This window comes from Sinocyclocheilus rhinocerous, unplaced genomic scaffold, assembly GCF_001515625.1.
Source record: "Sinocyclocheilus rhinocerous isolate Xijiao unplaced genomic scaffold, SAMN03320098_v1.1 scaffold2882, whole genome shotgun sequence".
Taxonomy (NCBI): Eukaryota; Metazoa; Chordata; class Actinopteri; order Cypriniformes; family Cyprinidae; genus Sinocyclocheilus; species Sinocyclocheilus rhinocerous.
The window spans coordinates 132,994-153,302 of record NW_015644632.1 but is presented as its reverse complement, the minus strand read 5'-3'; the positions used below and the strand labels follow the sequence as shown (position 1 = coordinate 153,302).

Sequence of the window (20,309 nt, the reverse complement as noted above, 5' to 3'; positions counted from 1 at the left end):
GCTCTGGATTTATACATTCTTCGAAACATTTGGGATAATGTAAGTACACAAGTCAGCAAAATATATAACACTGTTCTAGTGGTTTTTGGATATTTTAATAAAAAAATCTTACATATTGTGCCTTTAACTACATGAAAAGTGGAACATTTAAATGTGAGCTATTGATCCCAAGTGGTTCTCTGTAAAATCTAAACGGAAGAGCAATTTGTAGGTTTGTAGGTTTCACCCTCCCCAGTTTGGCAATGTGCTTGATAAAAAATCTTTAATTTGTAAAAACATGGATCAAACTGCATCATACACTTAAAGGGATAGTTCACCCATATATATATATATATAACTGTAATCATTTACTCACAGTCACATTGCTCCCATATAACTTTCTTAGTGAGACACAAAACACAAAAATGCAACCCCCATAATAAATGGGGACTGGAGATATTTTTAACACCATAAAAATATCATTATATTGACTTATGCACTATATTCTGTGTCTTCTGAAAGCTGTACAATAGCTTTGTGTCATGAATAGAAATTGGGTGAACTATTCCTTTAACTTTGATAGCTATTAAAAACTAGACAGGAGATGACAGGGCAAAAGGTTACTTACAGTTGTTCTAGAGAGACGAGCCCCTTAAAAGCTTCTCTGTCTATCGCCTGGATTTCATTCTTGTACAAATAGCTTAAAGAAATATTCAGGGATATTAGTACATAGCGAGTGTCAAACATTAAGGGATCTCCTATTTTTAACAGTTAAAAGAAAACATGCACACCTGTACACACAGAAATAAAGAAAGGTCAAAATTAACTTTACATCAGATATTGCAGGAATAAAAAAAAAAAAAGTTGCATATTGACTGTATATTGAAAACACAGAAGGGGTGGCCTGTGGGAAACAGGAATGAAAGTTTGTTGTTTTCCTGTCTAGGGACAGTGTACTGTTGAGAACCAGCGCTCAGTCACATAAACCACATGATTCTGTGTCCTTGAGGACTATGACACCATCCCACAGAAAGTATATGCTGCAGATATGCGGTGTCTTCCCATACAAGTATTCAATATTTATATTTGCATTTATAAGCACTGCTAAAGCAACACACTTTTTTAGTACTAAACATAAGTTATGTTGGTTAAGAATATGCAAAGAATATTATTGCCGTTATAGGAATATCACTCAGACCATGATGCAGTCTGAGATCATTAGGAAAAATGCTTCTGTTTTTCTGAATTTCTCCATTACAAATGATATCATCAGTAACAATCTGAGTAAAAAGTATACTGAAAAATGTAAATAAATATGCACGTGAATACTGGTCCATAAAATGTCCTTAAATGTTTTGAATTCCTAATACTTTCTGTTTATGTCTAGGCTTCAATGCTAAAAAAAAAAAATCTCAGAATTTTGGACTCCACTGTATATGTAATTAAGAAGAAGAAGAGGGGAAAAAAGACATTTGCAGCATATCAAAAAATCCAGATGGTGACTAATTAAATCATTGTTATTGTAATTATTCTAAGATAATATTATTTTATTTTATTCACATTTTGAATTTGTTTTTTTATTTGTATATTTTCAGTTTTTAATTTACATTTTCTTTTTAAAGTTTTAGTTGTGTGTTTTTGTTGTTTTTATTTCTATTTTTTTATCTACTGTATATAATCTAGTTTAGATTTACCAGCCACTCAGAGCAAGTTATATTCACTTTATCTAGAGGACTAGCCAGCTGGACATCATGACTGTGTGAACTATCACATGTGACTGATGACTGTACCGCCCAAGAGCAGTTAATGAATGGATTAATACTCAGCCTGAGACTTAAAATACTCAGTATGTTTATCAGGAGTGACACACGACTTGTAGACTGTGAAGTCAGCATTTGACCTTTGGACCACCAGCACTAGAATAACAGTGGGCTCTAATTGTTCGGCCTCTTGTAGAGATTATTTAGACCTCACACAGTCCAGTGGCCAATCACCAGTGAGTTATACACATTTTTTTGTAATATAATTCTTAAAACGGGATTTTAGTGATGGATACACTGAGAGCTGGCTATTTTTTTTTTTTTTTTTGGCAGTATAGCAATCAAGCAAGCAATAAATACATAAATACAAATTCCTCATATGCACACGAGGAACCTCACAACATGTCCAGGTCATATTTCACCCATATAAAGCCAATTTTAGGTCTATTAAGACTTTTTGTATTTAAATGCATTTAGTGTTTTTTTTTTTCCCATTGTAATCTTACAATTAAATAAACAAAATAAAAAAATTAAATTAAATAATATATTCACACAGCAGCAATGATATTTAGGGATGAGGATGGATGTCCCAATAATAATGTGTAAAGTAATAAAAATTATTAATGTCACAATGCAAAATTGATTTATCTTAGTGTTGCTAAAAAAATGCTTCACTTTCTTGAAGCAAAATATAATTGATCAATTTGATTTGGCGGTGAAATATGACCAGACATGTCTTTGAAAAGATTGGTGAGATTCACCTCTTTCTGTATTCTGTTAGCAGCTGAGTTTAAATGTTATCTAGGCAAAACCAGGTGTGAAACATTTCAAACAACTGACTCTATTTAAATATAAACACAGGCTGCTCTCACCACAACTAAAGTTACAGATTCTCAAATTGCCCTGTGACGAACAAAGACAGGAACTGTGCAACGTCTGCCCAGAAAGCAATTATTCCAGCTCCGCCTGACTCTGATCTCCGCACTTTTGGGTCAGGGCCGTCAGACAGATAATTTTACAGCGCAGACAATTAAGTTCCCCGTATCTGTGAGAGTCTCTTTTCATGTGTCAAACAATGGCAGTAGTAATGACTGAATCATTCATACAAGTGGTGAGCATGGTGCAACATGCTGGATCATGGCTCTGCAATCAAGTGAAAGGCTTTGAGTCAGTGGTTTCAAATTAATATTACTTGACTTCTCTAACTCAGAACTTAAGCTGGGAAACTATTGTCCATAAAGCATCACCCTTTCTGTATTTTTATACACTTTCTATATTATTAGAAGCAATCAAATGAGGTAAAGAAAAGCTCACAGATATTTTAAGTTTTCCAAATCTTCAAAGGCTCCTCTTGGGATTCTTCTAATATGGTTGTTATTTAAAAGGCTTAAAGAAAGAGGAAAGAAATGTATTAGACATCAAAAAATATATTTTTTCAAACTAGCGTACATGCTCCAAAATGTTTAGTTTTATGAGGTGTGTTTTTCATGAAACCAGTTTAGAAAACATTGACACTTACAGTGTATTGAGGTTTTTTAGTCGTCTGAAGGAGCCTGGCTGTAAATCCTTGATTTTGTTGAATCTTAGATCTCTGGAAACAAAAATAAATAAATAAATAAATAAACACTTGGATCAAACAAAGCATGTGTTATTTCTGTGGTCTTTGTCATGTATTGAGTAAATATGACTTTTTTTAATATAACATAACTTTAGTGACAATCAATAACAGGTATTATTTAAAAACAATTCTGTCAATAGTTATCAGCCATTGTGGGTCTGAACACAAATTCAAATTTTAGTATTACCTATGACATTATACATTATAACATTCTTTCAAACAAACTGGAGAATCACATTGGCATTCTAACCTGATTTATGTCAAATCTGCTATATTTGTAAGTATGAAGGAGGAGATTTCAGACCTAAGAATTAAGGAGTGCCACAAGGCTCTGTCTCAGGTCCTTTAATGAACTGCTTATACATGCTTCCTTCAGGTGCTAGCGTATTACAAGGAACAATGGCACTAGCTTTCATTGTTATAACATAAGTGTCCTCCACACCAGATGTAATTTCAGTTTTCCAAGTTATACATAAACATTTCAAGATGTTCCTTTAATACAGTGTTTAGATATTCAATAGTGTCATGCTTTACAGTTACACAACATGGTGTTTGACAACAATCTGTTTGACAACAATCTTTTTCCAATATGCCTACCAAGTATATTATCATGGTGGCATGTAATGATGAATAAGTTTATGTATTTGTAACTTCAAGATGCAGCAGAGTCTGTACCATGTCCAAAGAAAATAAACAGTGTCAGAATATGTTTCGTTGCTACATAAATTTTTTCTACCAGTTCAATTATAAATAATATAATTTGACTTATAAAATACTGCTACTTGCATTTAAAGCTCTGATTCAAAGTACAGATCCATCTGTACCCCAGTGACACCAATCAATCAATCAATCAATCAATCAATCAATAAAAACAATAATAAGTGATAAAAAATAAAAAATAAATGCAGCCTTGGTGAGCATAAGAGACTCTTTTAAAAAACATTTTAAAAATCTGACCACCAGTAGTGTAACTAATATAATTATAACTAATATAATACTGGAATTATACGGCCTGCTGGAATCCCGGCTATTATTCTCAGGATATAACAGAGTTTATAAACCAACATACTGAGTCTGGTTCCTCCCAAGATTTCTTCCTCATCCTGCTTAATCTTCAGGAGGTTTTTCTTGCCACAGTCGGCTTGCTTACTCAGAGCATTATGGCAATGTCCTCAGTGCAGCTGCATTGAAACAATTGAAATAAAACTGAACCAAACTGAACTGTACTCAGTGATTATGTTGTGTCTTTGGTGCATTTACCAGTAAACTGAAACAGGCATGTAGTAGTATGGTAGGGTACTAGTGCTCAGTATCTTCACCGGCATCATAATTGAATTTACTCCATTATGACAACAAATAACTCAAGGATAACAATACAAGCAATCACAGGCTGGCTGTTTTTTTCTCTCACAGAGATCACGACATTGATTTGGCTTGCAAAAAACAACAAATTGCTGTGTAATCAGGGCATGTGCCAACTAACTTCTAACAGGTGTCTCTGTAGAACATTCTCAGAGAACAGGGAATGAACTTTAACTAATAACTTCAACAAATAAAGATTACTGCTAAAGATGTGCTTAATTTCATTTCATCATTTACTCATCCTCATGTCATTCCAAATCTCTTTGCTTTCTTTGTGTTATGTAAAGCAAAAAAAAAGCTGAGGTTTGGATCGACATGAAGGTGAGAATGATGACAGAATTTTCAACAAGCAGAATTAAACAGTTTCAAGAAAACCTTTCAACAAGAAAATAATGCACATCTTCACAGCTCTTAAAGTTTTCAGTGTCCACTTTCTGTTGTGTGATGGAAACATTTAAGTAACCTTCTTAAAGACTTAAGTTTTTATTAAAGGGGTCATATGACATTGCTAAAAAGAACATTATTTTGTGTATTTGGTGTAATGAAATGTGTTTACACGGTTTAAGGTAAAAAAACAACAATTTTTTTTCCACATACTGTACATTATTGTTACTCCACTATGCCCCGGCTTTCTGAAACGCATCAATTTTTACAAAGCTCATCGTTCTAAAAAGCGCAGTGTGCTCTGATTGGCCGGCTATCTAGTGTGTTGTGATTGGCCGAATTCCTCAAGCATGTGACGAAAATGTTACGCCCTTTAGCTTTCGCAACGAAGCACACAGCGTCTCCACAACATGGCGGCGGCGGTGGCAGCAACAATAAAGTTACACCTTCTTTCTTTGCGTGAACATTTGGGCGGCGTTATGCAAATCTTCCCACACAGTGATGTAGATTTGTGAGGGTGTGTTTGAATGAGGCGTTTTAGGAGGGCGTGGCTGAGGGTTCACTTTTATAAAGAATATCTCTTTGGGTTTGAGACTTTAATCTTTGCGACTTTACGGATCTTCTGTATGCACAAACAGCTTTTAACACTCCTAAGACAAAGGAAAATATGAAATCGCATTATATGACCCCTTTAAGTGCTATCAAGGAATTCTTGTAGCAGAGTTTTAAATAGATCCAGTCAATGCCAAAGCGTTTGGAGTTACCATTATGAGTGAGTCAAACCAAGATAGTATTAATTGACTTGTGAAATAAAAGAACTGCTTTATATTCTTGTGTAACAATATTAACATAGGTGAGACAAACAACTCAAGGAAAGAGTGAAGGAGGACATCATACTGGAACAGCTACTTCAATGTTTTATTCCATTCACATCTGCAGGTGTGTTATACCAACTATTAGAGGTCCTGCGAGATCACAGTGGGCATACATTTAAATGTTGGGAATTCCTCACCAACCAGATAACTGATGAAACCGCTTGGATAAACATCAAACAAATTATTTACAGCTGGGATCTACTATCTTTGACTTGATTTTCCCAGGCATTATACATTGTCATGAAAACATCCATGGAAATTCTACAAGTAAAAACATCTGGACTGCCCATTAGAAAACTAAAATCCTTCTGTGGTAATACAAATATCACTTCCGGTAAACTCATTCTTACCTCACAAGTACAAACGTTTAGTGCAGGAGAGAACATGTGGCCAAAGCTTAGATTAGTTGATCACTTAAATTAGCTGATCATTTGAAATTAAATAAACTAGTAAACTGTGATTGTATAAATACTGGGTTAAAAACAACCCAATCTAGATAATTGGTCAAAAGGGGACAAACCCATCACTGGGTTGTTTTGACCCAGCTGTGTTGGGTTTAATGTTAGATACAACATGCTGAGCTGATTTATTTAATTCAACTATTGTTTAAAAATGACTATACTGCTTAGATAAGACTAACCCAAATGGGTTGGAAATTAAAATCCCACAAACATTGACTGCAGAAACACATTGTAATCAAAAGGTGGAAATTGATTGATAAGCAGGATCACCAAGAAATGGACAAAAATATAGGCAAAAAGCAACATATACATGTGCATGTGAGTTAGAAAAAGTTCTGATCAGGCCTAATTAAAATTAATTAATCGTTAATTAGTGATACATAGACAAATATCCCAACCAGTAAAGTTTTATGATAGAATAATTTCTCCCAGACAACTAATCAATTTGTGGGTCGATTCTGGTCACATGTTTGGCCCATATTGAACACAAGACTTTCCCTCCAATGTACACACAGTAAATTGGTGCTGGATCGCAGACGAACAGGAAACATTCCTGATTAATTTTCACATAAAGAAAGTAAAAAGCAATAAATTACAGACAGATAAAAGTCTTCCCACTTTTGCCAAATGAACTGAGTAAGTGAGTGAAAGAGATGTTGGAAAATGTTCTTCTGCCATAATGACACTACGCCAAGACTTTTTTGCTTGCGTTTCTCCGGGAGTCCAACAACTGACAGTATGATCTGAAATATTCTCTCACTCTGCTTCTATCCGGGTCGTCTGTACTTCTAAAATGCTAGAAGACAAATGACCTTACTTGACAGCCCCTCGGTGAAGGGACGCTCCCCTCACAAAAACGTGCTCAGACATGGGCTGCACAGATTCCAGCAGGCCCCCATCCCGCCTCAGGAAACACCCTGAGAACAGACTGGGCTCATCTACTGCTCTGCACAACATACTCAACACATTCACATCATTCCTTACTAAGATATGGCTCAGAGTGGTGGACTAGTCATCCAACAACCAACTAGTTTGTTAGTGAACCTACAAAGATTCTGTTTGTTTAGTACCTTTAATAGACAAATAAAGACAAATAAGGAGAAGCATCTCTACATTGCCTTTAAAGCACCTTCATCAACACATTTCAAGGCAATTATAAACACAAGAACTTGCATCATCAGTGTTTTCGTTACTATGCTGAATCTGTTGGGCTCCATTGTTTTGTGAGGACTATTGGTAGTTTTTGTGTAAAAAAAAAATCTTTTGTTGAAAGCCTATGTTTTGTGTTCATAACATTGCTAAAAACACATGTCCGGCAGACATTACTCTAAACCAGCCTAATTACGCTGAAATCTCTATATACGGACTAGCCGTTTAGACAACGCATTGACTGGTTGGTTTGGACTTTATTATTGACACAATTTGCCCTTGTTATATACAGTGTGGATATGTTATCTTTGAGTATCCATCCAATAAAATGGGATTCTAGGCTTCTGATTGGTCAATACAGTGCTCCAATTAGGGCTGAACAATGATCATGATTATTTTGCTCCAAAAATATAATCAAGATTTTAAAACACAATTTTAAAACACGATTAGTCATTTAAAGAAAAAAACAAAACAACCAACCATGAAAGCTTATGGAGGCTCGTTACCACTGAAAGATAATACACATGCCAAATTCAAATTTAAATTGAAAACTTTCGGGATAAATAACCAGTGGGCAAATATCGCATACGATTATAATATCTTAATGGAGAGAAGCAGAAATCATGATTAAAAATATGATTTATTGTGCAGCCCTAGATCCAATCATACTAATATCCACAATATAGTAACATGTATTATATGAAACACATGCTCACCATTTCACTGCACTGTGCCAAAGACATTATATTGTTGACACCACTGATATTACAGTGAATGAGAGTCCCGCCTTCCAAATAAAAAAGCCAATCACCAATACAGTACCAAAGAAACCACAGAAACGGGTGTAAAATGCACTCATATTTAAGATAAATAATCTAATAATCACTATAGTTTACATTCCTTTCAAATGTTAAACCAGCTAACTTTTATTTTGACAGAAAACTGCAGGGAGTCAAGCTGTTTTTAAAAATTATTTTATTTTTATTTTTTTATAATTTACGATTTTTAATAACAAAATTTGTGTTAGAATCACGTGTTAAAATCTCGCCTTATCAAATTCAATATGGTAATAACCCTATAATAATGGTTTGTTTGTAAGTGTGTTGGTTGGGTTTGGTGGAAAATTGCATGTTCACGTCATTTGTTCTTGTTTAGAATATGCCTGTACATATCAAAAAAGTCTGACCACTACAGCACTAGATCTGAAGACACTGTAACAGTCTAATACAGTGTATTTCTTGTATTTTTCATAGACAAAAACCATCATGCTATCAAAGTTGCCTGGTGGCTTATCAGAGAATGAACTAGAGTTATTCATCAGACAAAACAAAGCAGGTCTGCCATAAACTACCTATTATAATCCATGCGCTCATGCTGAATTACCAGGAGGACGAGCCTCATATTACATAATGAGTAACGTTTATTGTCAGCTGGAAAACAAAAAGCCACAATGGACTGGACTGTTCACAGATTGTTGCTGTATCTAAACGGGTTTGTGACTCATTGCCTCATGAGTCTGAGTTCTGCTATCTTTGCCACATGTTTGAGCGTTTAACTCATAGAGCCTGCACTGATTAACAGCATTGTTTGGCAGCGGTGACTTTGACTTTCACAATCAAAAGTACACAACCCATGTGAGATATGTCCAGAAAGAGGCCAAGTGAAGATGAATGAAATGGTTCATAATGCAATATAACCATAACAAAGCCTACAGTCAGCTCAGTTCTGCAGTCCTCGAAAGAGCACAAGTATAAACAGGGCAGCAAACTCTTCAGGGGTGAAAATGTGACAGATGAAACCAAGGACAATTAACAGTTTAAAATGTGAATTATTTTTATTGTTATTAATAATAATATAATAAATAATAAAATTAATATTTTAATATTATTGTTTTATTTTATAATAATAATTATTGTTATAAAATCAATAAATATGGAAATATATTACTATAGTAGTAATATTACATCCTAACTAATACTATGTAAACTAGTATAATATATATATCATATGAACCAATATTCATTAAAAAAAAAAAAAAGTTGAACTTTACCCTTTGGGTAGCTATAACGGGGTCGTTTAGAAAAGGGGCGTGTCCAATTATGCCCAAAAGCCTATAAATCCCAAACAAAACCTCAAAACTACACAGGTGACAGGTCATCTAAACAAGCATGCACAATTTCGGACCATAGGTGGTGCTTTAATTGTTAAAAAAGCTTTAAAAACTATGTATATCCTTATTAAATTGACTGTACTGGCTGTAAATGGTCTTTTCTATATATGATCTAAGTGGTTACATGATTGCTAAATAAAACATAACTCCTTTTTACGAATGTGCTTAAAGGCATTAAATTATGCAGCTATATTTTTGTTTTGTTTTTGTATTGCTAATTTAAAACATGTTATTGAAATGTGAGTTTGGCAAACAGTTTTTGAGATTTCCCCATTAAAAAAATAGCTGCCTGAATGCGTTCCCAAGACTATCGTTGTCACGAATCCTGTCCATGCACTTCCGTTTGCTCACTACCAGACATCACCCACTCATTACTATGGACTCTTGCACCGCACTAACTGTTGCACTTCACCCCGGACTACATTTCCCATCATCCATTGCACTGATTACACCAACAGCTGTAACCAATCAAACACACTCTACATTAGCCATGGACTTCCTCTTTCTCACTGCCGAGTATTGTTAGCATTATCGCTGTCTTCGCGCAGCTACACTACGGAGCCTGTTCTTTAGCCATTGTTTATTTTCCAAGTCCTCTGTCTAGTTTTGCCTTGCCTGTTTTCCGGTCCTTTGATTCTCGCCTTGTATATTGGATTACTCATTTGTCTGACCCTGCCTTGGATACTGTTTGCCCAAGCCTGGACTATTGCTCGTGTTTACAGATTACCCCTTTTGTCAAGCCCTCTGGATTTTGTTCGCCGATCGATGACCCACGCCTGTCCTAGGAATACTCTTTGTCTTGCCTCATTCATGTCTGCTTGCTGATTATTGACCCATGCCTGTTTGTGACCACGCCTTTGAATAAAGCTCTGCATATGGATCCGCACGCTTCCTCTGTTCCTTCCGTAACAATCGTCGAGTTGCTGACTTTTGACAACAGATTTATTTATTCCATTTTGATTGGTTCAGTTTTTTCCTTTATTGATTTGCACATATTTATACAATAATATAATTTGTACATTTTCTGAAGAACATGTGTATGCCCGCTCAAACCATTTGCATCTTACAATGTGCAAAAAAAAAATGAACGCATGAACATGTGATTCTCATAATGGAGAAAAACAAGGAATAAACTATGCTGAACTAGTTTTCTGTCAGTATTTCACTTATTTCATATTGGTACCGCTGAGGAGTGACTGTGCTGACACTACATAGAAGAACAGAAATGTGACCTGATAGCAGGAGAATGCATGTCAGCAGAAAACAGGATGTGGTCTTGGACATTGTAGGCTCTCGTCCAGCCTAACGATATCACAGAGGAAATTCCCCACTTCAGATGTATAATAAACGGCAAGAGCGAAACGATCACACAACCTGACACAGACGCAGCAAGAGCAGAACTTCATCAACAGTGAGACAGACTGACACAATACTGATCTTGCTGAACCCTGTAATGAATGACATATCAACTAAAACGTTATGTTTTGAAATGGAACCATTTACTGAAGCTGTAAAAAGAATAGGCAAGAAGTCTGCATATGTGATTTTTGTTGAGCATCATATTTCGATACATCAGGCTTTTATGGCTCATAGTATAATAAAGTGAGTATATGGAGCTCAAACTCAAGGAGGAAAAAACATTTTTATTCAGAGACAAACTGAGCAAAAATATTTGTTGCAGATGCTGATTTATGCGGTCAAAAATTTGAAATTCAAATAGCTTGTAATCTAAATCAATGACATCTTTATAACAGTATAGCAGACATAAAATGATATAAATATCAGTCATCACTCTATCTCTCTTATGTCTTAGTAAAATTATATAAAAATGCTTAGTTTGATGATCATATAATGCAATGTAATACAATGATGATTGTGAGATTCCTCAAAAGCCTGATGATCATATTTGAGACTAACATTTGACTCCCATTTCATCTTGAATTATTTCTATCAAAGTTATTGAGTTTACGTTATAAAAATCAGTAAAGATTTCACAGCAAAAAGACACGTGAAGCACGAGCTGAAGGTGGATGTCTGCCCAATTACAATAAAATACCTTTTACTTGCTAAAAAATAATCTATCAATCAGACAAAGTGTACATGTGTTTGTCATGTAAAAAGTATTGAGCGCAGTAAAACTAATATATTACGGTCAAACAAAGGCTTCAGATGGACTGCCAAGGAATGATCTATAGGGAATCACTGATTGGCTCTCTTAAGGCAAATAAGAATGAGGCTTAATTCATGTTCTTGCACAGTGCATTATAAAGCTCTGATACTCTGCTCCTGTCCTCAGTCTACATCAGGCCTCACGTCAAGCTTTTTAACGTTGAAATAGTGTAGCAAACTCTCCCCGCAGCACTGGCACAGGAAGAGAGGGCCAGGAGTGCTCTTTTAATAACTATCTGGGCCCATATCTTCTCTGAGCAAATTAGCAAAGCTTTAGGGATTTTACTGGCTTTGCATTCCACAATGGCACTGAGAATGAATGGCTGACAAAACCTGACTGCAGCAAATTCCACACAATGCCGCTTCCCTCTTCCTTACTAACTCACTCAGACTCAACAGATCCTCTCTGAGAAAACCAACCGATGGCCAAAGTCTCTGGAAGAGGAAGGACAAGTGCTAGTAACTTTGTTGATGCAAATTAATTGTCTTCTACTATTATTTTAGAACAAAACCATCCTTCCAAATCTTAATCTCTTTATTTACATTTTTAAAACATTTACATATTTACAATATTTCTATTTAACATTTTATAAGCAGATACAATTTAGGTAGACCTGTTACGATAAGGTTTCCGTTTCAAAACTTCAGCAAGCTATCCTCAGACCTAGTGTTTTCAAAGAATATGTTAAGTTGTAGTGAAGTCAGTTTGTACCTGTTTGCAAATATGTCTTGCAAGCCATGCAAAATAACTAATATATTTTTTGGAAATTATATTGTCATCAGAAAGTTTATTTTGGATCCTGGTGACACTTCTTAGAAATATCAACACTCCTGAATAAAGCATAATGTGTTCTGTAAATGTAACAATAAATAAATGCTTTCATAGAAGACCTCAACAATTGGCTCTTTTACTTTGATGTTTCCACAGTAAATGTGAATGCCTCAAAATAGCACATATTTTAAGCTATTTTATATTGTCCAACAGTACAGCTTATCTTTGGTTACTGTCTAATTGATTCTAGGAGGAAATTATGTAGAAAATGTATACTAGCACAAACTTTCAATACAAATGAGCAATTTAATGAGCACATTCCTGTTAAATTCTTGAAATGTTTAACACAGGGCATCTTTAAAACATTTTAAGACCTGCACAAATAAAATTAGTACCGTATGTTAAAGGGGTCATATGATGTTGCTAAAAATAACATTATTTTGTGTATTTGGTGTAATGAAATGTGTTTATGCGGTTTAAGGTTCAAAAACACATTATTTTCCACATACTGTACATTATTGTTGCTCCTCTATACCCCGCCTTTCTGATACGCGCCGATTTTTACAAAGCTCATCGGTCTGAAAAAGCGAGGTGTGCTCTGATTAAGTTACGCCTTCTTTCTTTGCGTGAACATTTGGGCGGCGTTATGCAAATCTTCCCACAGCGTGACGTAGACATGTGGGGGCGTGTTAGAACGAGCCGTTTTAGGTAGGCGTGGTTGACTCTTAACTTTTATAAAGAATATCTCTTTGGATTTGAGACTTTAGTCGTTGCAACTTTACATATCCTCTTTATGCACCAAGAGCTTACAACACTCCAAAGAGAAAGGAAAAATTTAAATCGCATCATATGACCCCTTTAATGCAGAGCAAACCCATACAATATCTATCTATCTATATGTAGCACAGATTTGTTTACTTAAATAAACAGGCTGTGGGTCACATTCAACTGCAAATCATGGTAACTGCAAGTTTAAAATACTGAAGACATGTTTAATCCATATACATAGAGTATTGCATTGAAATATATAATAACATACAATGTTTAAATGTTTAAAGAAAGGCAATGGACAGATTTTTGTACCAATACTAGTCAAATCTATTTATTCAATGTGCTATTTTCTTAGGTTTTCCTGGTGATCACAAGCCACACGAGTTTATGTTGAATTAAATGCCAAATACAGTGTATTGTGTAACCAAAATATATCCAGAAAACATGTTTTATGCATAACACAATACTTTAATTACAATCAAGCCCACAATACTGTACATAAACTCTTATAAGAAATCGTTTGGCACAAATGCATGGTTTTCATCGATTGAAAACTGCTCTGAAACCTCATGTCTGTAAAACAAGACACAACAGCAGTGCATTTTTGCTTTGAATGTGCACCGATCACATTTATTTATTTATTAGTTCATGGCTTGAGTAGCACAGATCTACAAGTTACTCAATCAAAACTCACTTTCATACGTGCCTGACAGTCACTCCATCAATATACCAGTGCATATGATCCTATGATGCCAGTTTTTGCCAACTCATTCAGCGCTTCAGTTCCTCCAGCAGTCAGTGAACTGAAGAAACTGTTCGACTCGGAACGAAGACCGATGAGCCACTGATATGAGCATGCGTGAACCCAGCACTTGAATGAAGCAGTGAAATTAAGGTTTTATGGTTTCTCATAAAAGGTTAAGCTGATTAGGACTAGTTTATTCACTTTACATGTTTTATACATGTAAAACAATCATGTTTCACATCATTATTGGGTGCTTTAATAATATAATTGTGTATTTGTTACACCAGTGCATTATTAACATAAACTAATTGGTAAACTGGTTATTTGAATTAGAACTAAATTGTCCAAAAGAACCAGTTTTCAGAAAATAGTCGGATCTCCCCGTTTGCCTGAGCCTGTGGATTACAGGTAATAATGTTGTAAATAATGTTCAGTTTCTTGCACAGACCGATCGTTCGCTTCATAAAACCCTCAGTATATCGTCAGGATTTTGTACGATCACATTTATTTATTTATTAGTTCATGGCTTGAGTAGCACAGATCTACAAGTTACTCAATCAAAACTCACTTTCATACGTGCCTGACAGTCACTCCATCAATATACCAGTGCATATGATCCTATGATGCCAGTTTTTGCCAACTCATTCAGCGCTTCAGTTCCTCCAGCAGTCAGTGAACTGAAGAAACTGTTCGACTCGGAACGAAGACCGATGAGCCACTGATATGAGCATGCGTGAACCCAGCACTTGAATGAAGCAGTGAAATTAAGGTTTTATGGTTTCTCATAAAAGGTTAAGCTGATTAGGACTAGTTTATTCACTTTACATGTTTTATACATGTAAAACAATCATGTTTCACATCATTATTGGGTGCTTTAATAATATAATTGTGTATTTGTTACACCAGTGCATTATTAACATAAACTAATTGGTAAACTGGTTATTTGAATTAGAACCAAATTGTCCAAAAGAACCAGTTTGCAGAAAATAGTCGGATCTCCCCGTTTGCCTGAGGCTGTGGATTACAGGTAATAATGTTGTAAATAATGTTCAGTTTCTTGCACAGACCGATCGTTCGCTTCATAAAACCCTCAGTATATCGTCAGGATTTTGTATTGCCTGTTATGCTTTTTTTGAGTCTTTTTTTGACGATCTACTGAAGAAAAAAGGCATCACCTACATGTTGGAAGGCCAGAGGGTAAAAGGACATTTTAATTTTTGGATGAACCAATACTATCCCTTTAAGACTTTTAAAGGATCCACAAAAACCCTGTTAAAGTTGGAGTTAGACAGTTTTCTGCAAAAACTATTTCTACTATTTTTGCCTGCTAAAATTAGAACAACAGAACAATATTAAAGATAACAGTATGACTATAATAAAAATGTTAAAATAACACAGATGGAGAGACTGATAAATTGAGAGATATGGACAATTCCTGCAGGATAACTGCATTCTGGTTCTCAATTTCTGAATCACAAATTTTGTCTCAAATTACAAGCTGTTCATCTATGAACCGTTATTTTTTTGCTTGCTCAGCATCTTCTTCCCGGAAACTGGGAAGTTCAGTCCATTGCTCATAATCTAAACCAGCAGTACCACATATGGTAAAGAGGTAAAGCTTGACATGATCCTTCTGAGATAGCAGGTGGAAAAGAAATGATCCAGTGGCGGAAAGAGTCACTGACGTTCTTTAGATACAGTGTTGAGTCGTGCCAGACTGGAGCAGGATGTTAAGCTCATTTAGACACTGGAAAAATGAATACTGAACATTCTGTCATAGTGAACTCATGTGAAACAACAGCATGCCTTCTAAGCAACGAATTACTGCCAACAGACTCTATAATAGGCTAAAGGCTGCCATTTTATTCTAACACGGTCAGAAAAGTGGCCCAAATGATCACATTCATTCTGACTGTATCTTAATGCTAATACTTCCGCCGCCTTTGTCTATATGGAAAGGGAGAGAGACTCTTTACTGGAAAGCCAAAGATTGACAGCAACAGCAATGCAGATGTGCCGCAACAGTTTTAACTATCAAGCTGTGAAATGACTGAATTACTTTATTGCTGTTTTTGTAAATCAACCGCAGGAAAGCAAGACAGAGACTAAACAGTCACACTAGGGCCTTTCGCACCGCTTTAGTTCCAGAACTAAATGTACAGTACTAAAGTACTGAGACGATTTTGCACGAACTATTGCCCAGTACTATTTAAAGGGTTGCATTCGCACCGACAGTGTGTACTAAGAAGTGACGTAAGCCGGTCGACAGCGTCGTCATTTGTGCGCGGCGCTCAAAAACAAAAACAAAGAAGAACAACATTAACAACATGAGGATGGAGGACGCTGTGATCGGAGCTGTGGAGTAGGAGCTAATTTGGTTCTCGAAAAAGGCAGTCCGGTACTAAAATTGCACCCTGTTCCGGCGGTGCGAAAACGCCAAAAGGTGGGTAGTTCCACAATTAGTTCTGGTACTATGAAAAGGTTCCCGCGGTGCGAAAGGCCCTACTGAGCCTCATTCTCAGGCCCTGTTTACACCTGGTATTTAAGATGGGTTTTGGTTGATCGGATCACAAGTAGACGAGGTGAACACACCTGGTGTTTTAATACGTCTCTTCTGTCCACTTTCGACCACTTCTGGCCTGATTTCTTTTCAGAGGAGGGTCTATGGGCCAGTGTTTGTGGGCTTTTTCTGATCTTTCAATCTAATATTGTGAAATAAGCTTGCGCAATTTACATATGAGCTGAACGCTGTGGGTTTTTTTCAAAGCTGTTTTTAAAATGTTTACTGCATGGACAAAAACTTCTGCTACACACATCAGTGAAAATTGCGCTGTCGGTTAACAGATAAGAAATTAACATCGAATTGTTTAAGAATTAGCTCAGTCAGCGGAGAGTAGGTGGTCTTTAGCAACTGTTTGAATGCATTCAACCACATGAGCGTCCACACTACGAGTGCAATCCGGTCAAATGCTTTTTCGACTACCTCTGGAAGTGGTCGAAAGTGGACAAGCTCAAAATGTTTTAGACTGCGTTCACAACTTTATTTAGCATTGTCCACTTATGATCAGATCAACGAAAACACGTTTTAATACCAGGGCTCAGATACTGTGCATCAGTCAATCAGACTGCTCATTAGGATCTGTTGTAGTTAGTGATTGGTCTATAGGCTCATCAAGGGCTCTGATCTTTGCATTCATGCATACAACTCCTGCACAAACATTTTGGAATTAGAACAAAAGTGCACCTACAAGTACAGAGGTAAAAATCCTCCACGGACTCAATCCCTCAAAACAGAATTTACTATATAACACAGAATGTCACAGAATTTTGCAAATTTCAAATGAATAAATCAACAGTAGGGCTGTATACTTAATCAAATCGTGATATGGACTAGTGTCTATGAATATCAAAGCACTAAAAGACCATTTACATATCTAGTCTGCACATCTCACTGTGGTTTACTACACATTGGGGTTGTGACGGTGAGGAAATGTTCCCACCGGTTAATCGACGTGTGACAACACCGGTAATACCGGTATCACCGCGGGGGCGGGGGACGTGTAGTGTCTGTTCTTTTACTGAACTAAATGATTTTTATTACTATAAAAAATCAAAACGACGGTGGGGGTCGGTGCTGCAAGTGACGTAACTGGTGTTGCGGCTTAACACCGATATCACCGTCAGTACCGTCTATCGCGGCAAGCCTACTACTGAAGCACACATGACGCTCAAGGGAATAAAAATAAATGGACCTCGGAAAACACAGAATTGGGAAAAAATACAATGGATTTCATAGGGCCATAAAAATGTACTTAAAAAATATTTTAATATATTTTTGTTAAACTGTTCAAGATACAAGATTTTAATTATTTAAATTGACTAGACATGCTTTTTGATTATTAAAATGTAATTAAATCATCAAAGTGGATTAGATGTGCTTTCTGATTATTATAGTTTAATTTAACCATTAAAATGGAATGCTGAAAAAAAAAAAAAATATATAATTTCTGTGTTATCTTTTAATTTTTCTGGATTTATGATTAAATACAAATTTATTATCAAAAATGGTGATAATCAAATGAGGTCATAAAACATTAACTTAATTAATCTGAAATGTAATCAAATGAACATTTTATAATTCCTTTAAATTTTTGACAAAGTGCTGCATATGGCTGAAATCAGAGGGTCTCACAAAGTGCATTATTTCCCACCCTTATGTGGAATACAATGCAATTTAATAGCCCTGTTTCAGATCCACCGATATGTGTTTGGTTACATCCTTGCTATAAAACACGTATAACTCTCAACAATAACACAAATCAAAATTGTTTGTGATGAATGGGCTCAATCAAAATCAAAACGACCCAACACAAACACACACACGGCACGATTATGATTCATTTCAACCAACAACTCAATCTCCGCACATAATGAAAAAAGCACATGCGAAGGTTTTGACCTTTCTTTGCAAACACTGTCAAGTTGTGTTAACCATGTCAGTGCTGAAGCCTGTGAGCTGAACACAATAGGATCCACTCATCTGGACTGCCACTGGCTACGACTCAAAACCTTAGTGTGCTGCCTATCTAGACAGCATTTTAGCACATAACATGCAGCATTTCTGTAATGGCCTGTCCCAAGACCCACACTTGCAGTCTTTGCATCTGTCCACTTACATGAGATTTCACCAGTATTTGGCCAAAGTGTTCAAGTGGGCCTGAAAACCACAAGCGTGTAGAACTTTTGATTACCAGATGGGACACACTTAAAAACTCAAAAACGTTTTTTTTTTTTTTTTTGAATATATGATAACATAATATATTACTTTTTCTACCCAAAGCATAAACGGACGGCATAAAAACTTACCCTGAGCATCGAAAGCTTAATCCTGAGCAGCTAAATTCCACTAACTTCCACCCACAATAACTTAGCTGTGATATAATGGAATGCTGAAAAAAAAAAAAAAAAAGTGAAAAAAAAATAAAATGGATTTTGAAAAATAAATAAATAAAACTGATTTCTCAGGGCCCTATGTTTCTCCCAAAATGAAGAGTCTAAAAAGTACACACAGCTTCACACCACACTTTCCTATTGCTCAGACAAAATGACAGACCTCAAAAGCATAATAATGTGCTGGCCTCAATCAGGATTTCAGCTGTGGCCAGCGCTGTTGAAGGCAAGAGGCTTCAGTTTCTGGATGGGCGTCTTGCAGACAGATGTGGAGTTCCGCTAATGGAGAGCACTCTGCACCCCCGTTGAGTTTAAGTCACTCCTTTGCAATCAGCCACAAATCTGAATGCAGGCCTCTGTCTGTTTGCAGTTGCACAGATGCATTGTGGGTCTGGAAACAAATTCATACAACTGTCACATGGGACTATTAAAACCAGCCGAGGAATGCATTGCAAATTCAGAGCGATTTGGGATCCACTCTTTTCTGTCTTACAATCTATAAGACACCAGCTCTGAATTGCCAAAAGGTTCAGACGCAGACTGATGGTGTGATATTCAGCATCATTATGCATCTGGTCATGAGTTCACACTGTTCCTGTTGAGACTGAAACACAGAGCTTTAACACAGTGACCCACATAAAAGACTTCATTAAAGAAGCTGCTGAAAAAGCCATTCATTCATTCATTAGTCAGGAGAGACTGTGTAAAACAATGCTGTTACTGTTGCAATTACATCAAAGCCTCAAAGGCAACACTTTACACCATAAGAGGTGATACAGACCGAGCAAAGTTACAGCCCAATGAAATCGGTTGTATTTTTTTTCCCAAATTCCAATAATTTTTTCCCCAAATTCTTTAATTTCCGTTTATTTTTCAAGATTCCGTTGTAATAATTAGATCAAATTATTGTAATCGAAAAGCATGCTAATTAATTGAAATCCTGAAACATATGCAATTTAACACCAATTTTTTAGAAGTTCAACAAAAATAAAATTTTTACGGTCCAATGACATTTGTTTTATTTTTTCCCTAAATTCTGTTTTATTCTTCCCAAATTCTGTGTTTTCATTTTTTCGGGATTCTGTTTTAATAATCGAAAAGCATGTATAATAGTCTCTTATTTAAAAAAAAAAAAAAAAGTATA

The 20,309-nt window shown here is 35.9% G+C and overlaps 1 protein-coding gene across 1 annotated transcript in view; it reads right to left on the bottom strand.

Moving 5' to 3' along the window:
• Window positions 1-20,309, bottom strand: part of LOC107758705 (peroxidasin homolog) — a 57,217-nt gene that overhangs the window by 34,535 nt on the left and 2,373 nt on the right. Inside the window, 3 exon segments of the mRNA XM_016576506.1 lie at window positions 608-679; window positions 3,054-3,125; window positions 3,259-3,330. Of these exon segments, the coding sequence (XP_016431992.1) occupies window positions 608-679; window positions 3,054-3,125; window positions 3,259-3,330 (216 nt within the window).